This window comes from Frankliniella occidentalis, unplaced genomic scaffold, assembly GCF_000697945.3.
Source record: "Frankliniella occidentalis isolate FOCC.00 unplaced genomic scaffold, Focc_3.1 Scaffold3230, whole genome shotgun sequence".
Taxonomy (NCBI): domain Eukaryota; kingdom Metazoa; phylum Arthropoda; class Insecta; order Thysanoptera; family Thripidae; genus Frankliniella; species Frankliniella occidentalis.
The window spans coordinates 1-1,090 of NW_026270295.1; the positions used below are offsets into that span (position 1 = coordinate 1).

The following is a 1,090-nucleotide window of genomic DNA, read 5'->3' on the forward strand; positions in this document are numbered from 1 at the left end:
GAAAAATTTCAGAAAAAATCTTGGAAAATTTCACCAAAATTATTTTATGGAAAATTAAAATCCATCGCGTTCTCTTATCACCCCCACCGCGTGCTCTGTAGGCCATGATCGGCTACGAGTCGGCGCCCAACAGCATCGACTGGACGTGCGGAGGGTCCCTGATCTCCAAGAACTACGTCCTCACGGCCGCGCACTGCCTCGCCTCCGGGTAAGAGTCGGGCGCGGATGGACACAAACAAAACGCAAAATGATTGACGGTTTGTACTGTTGTACTTTTTATTTTTTGCATGGTAATGAAAACAAAGAGCTCAATCTCACCTTGATGATATTACCATATTAACTCAACGTTTTTCGAAGAAGAAGAAAAACAAACTTTACGAGAGTAATGTCCGCGGGGTCGCAGGGAGACGCCGGCGGGGTGGGTGCTCCTGGGCGAGCTGGACCGGTCCAGGGACGACGACGACGCGCTTCCGCAGCGGCTCCGGGTCGCCGACCGCGTCCCGCACCCGGAGTACAAGCCGCCGGCCAAGTACCACGACGTGGCCCTGCTGCGGCTCGAGCGCAACGCCGTCCTCAGTCCCTACGTCCGCCCGGCCTGCCTCGACACCGTGGACCCGGCGGTGACGGCCCGGGCCAAGGAGGTGCCCGTCGCCACCGGCTGGGGCCACAACGCCTGGGGTGAGAACAACAACAACAAACAACTTTCCGTTTGAATTTAGACACCCTCCGCTCTAGCGTCTTCGACGACACGCCCCGCGCCGGCCAACCCTGGAACTTATGTGCGTAAGCAAGCAGACTCCGTTCAGTTTACAACACGACGACCTCTCTGTGCGCAGGCGGCGACCCGACCGATCACCTGAACAAGGTGAAGCTGCCCCTCGCGGAGGCGAGCGAGTGCCGGCGGCGCTACTCGAACCTCCCCGCCTACCAGCTGCCGCGCGGCATCCAGGCCGAGTCGCAGCTGTGCGCGGGCGGCGTCACGGGCAAGGACACCTGCCAGGGCGACTCCGGCGGGCCCCTGCAGCTGCCCACCAGGTGACGACCCTCGAAAAATTCCCTAAAAAAATTAAAAATTACCAAAGATGAAAGT

General features: G+C 58.5%; 1 protein-coding gene across 1 annotated transcript; it reads left to right on the forward strand.

Annotated features, from left to right (window-relative positions):
• The first annotated feature begins 16 nt into the window (after nucleotides 1-16).
• Nucleotides 17-1,039, forward strand: LOC113214174 (serine protease snake-like). Its single transcript, XM_052276502.1, has 3 exons — nucleotides 17-208; nucleotides 404-678; nucleotides 837-1,039. Exons 1-3 carry the CDS (start codon nucleotides 105-107, stop codon nucleotides 1,037-1,039), a joined length of 582 nt encoding a protein of 193 aa, XP_052132462.1. The 5' UTR covers nucleotides 17-104.
• Nucleotides 1,040-1,090: the final 51 nt, after the last annotated feature.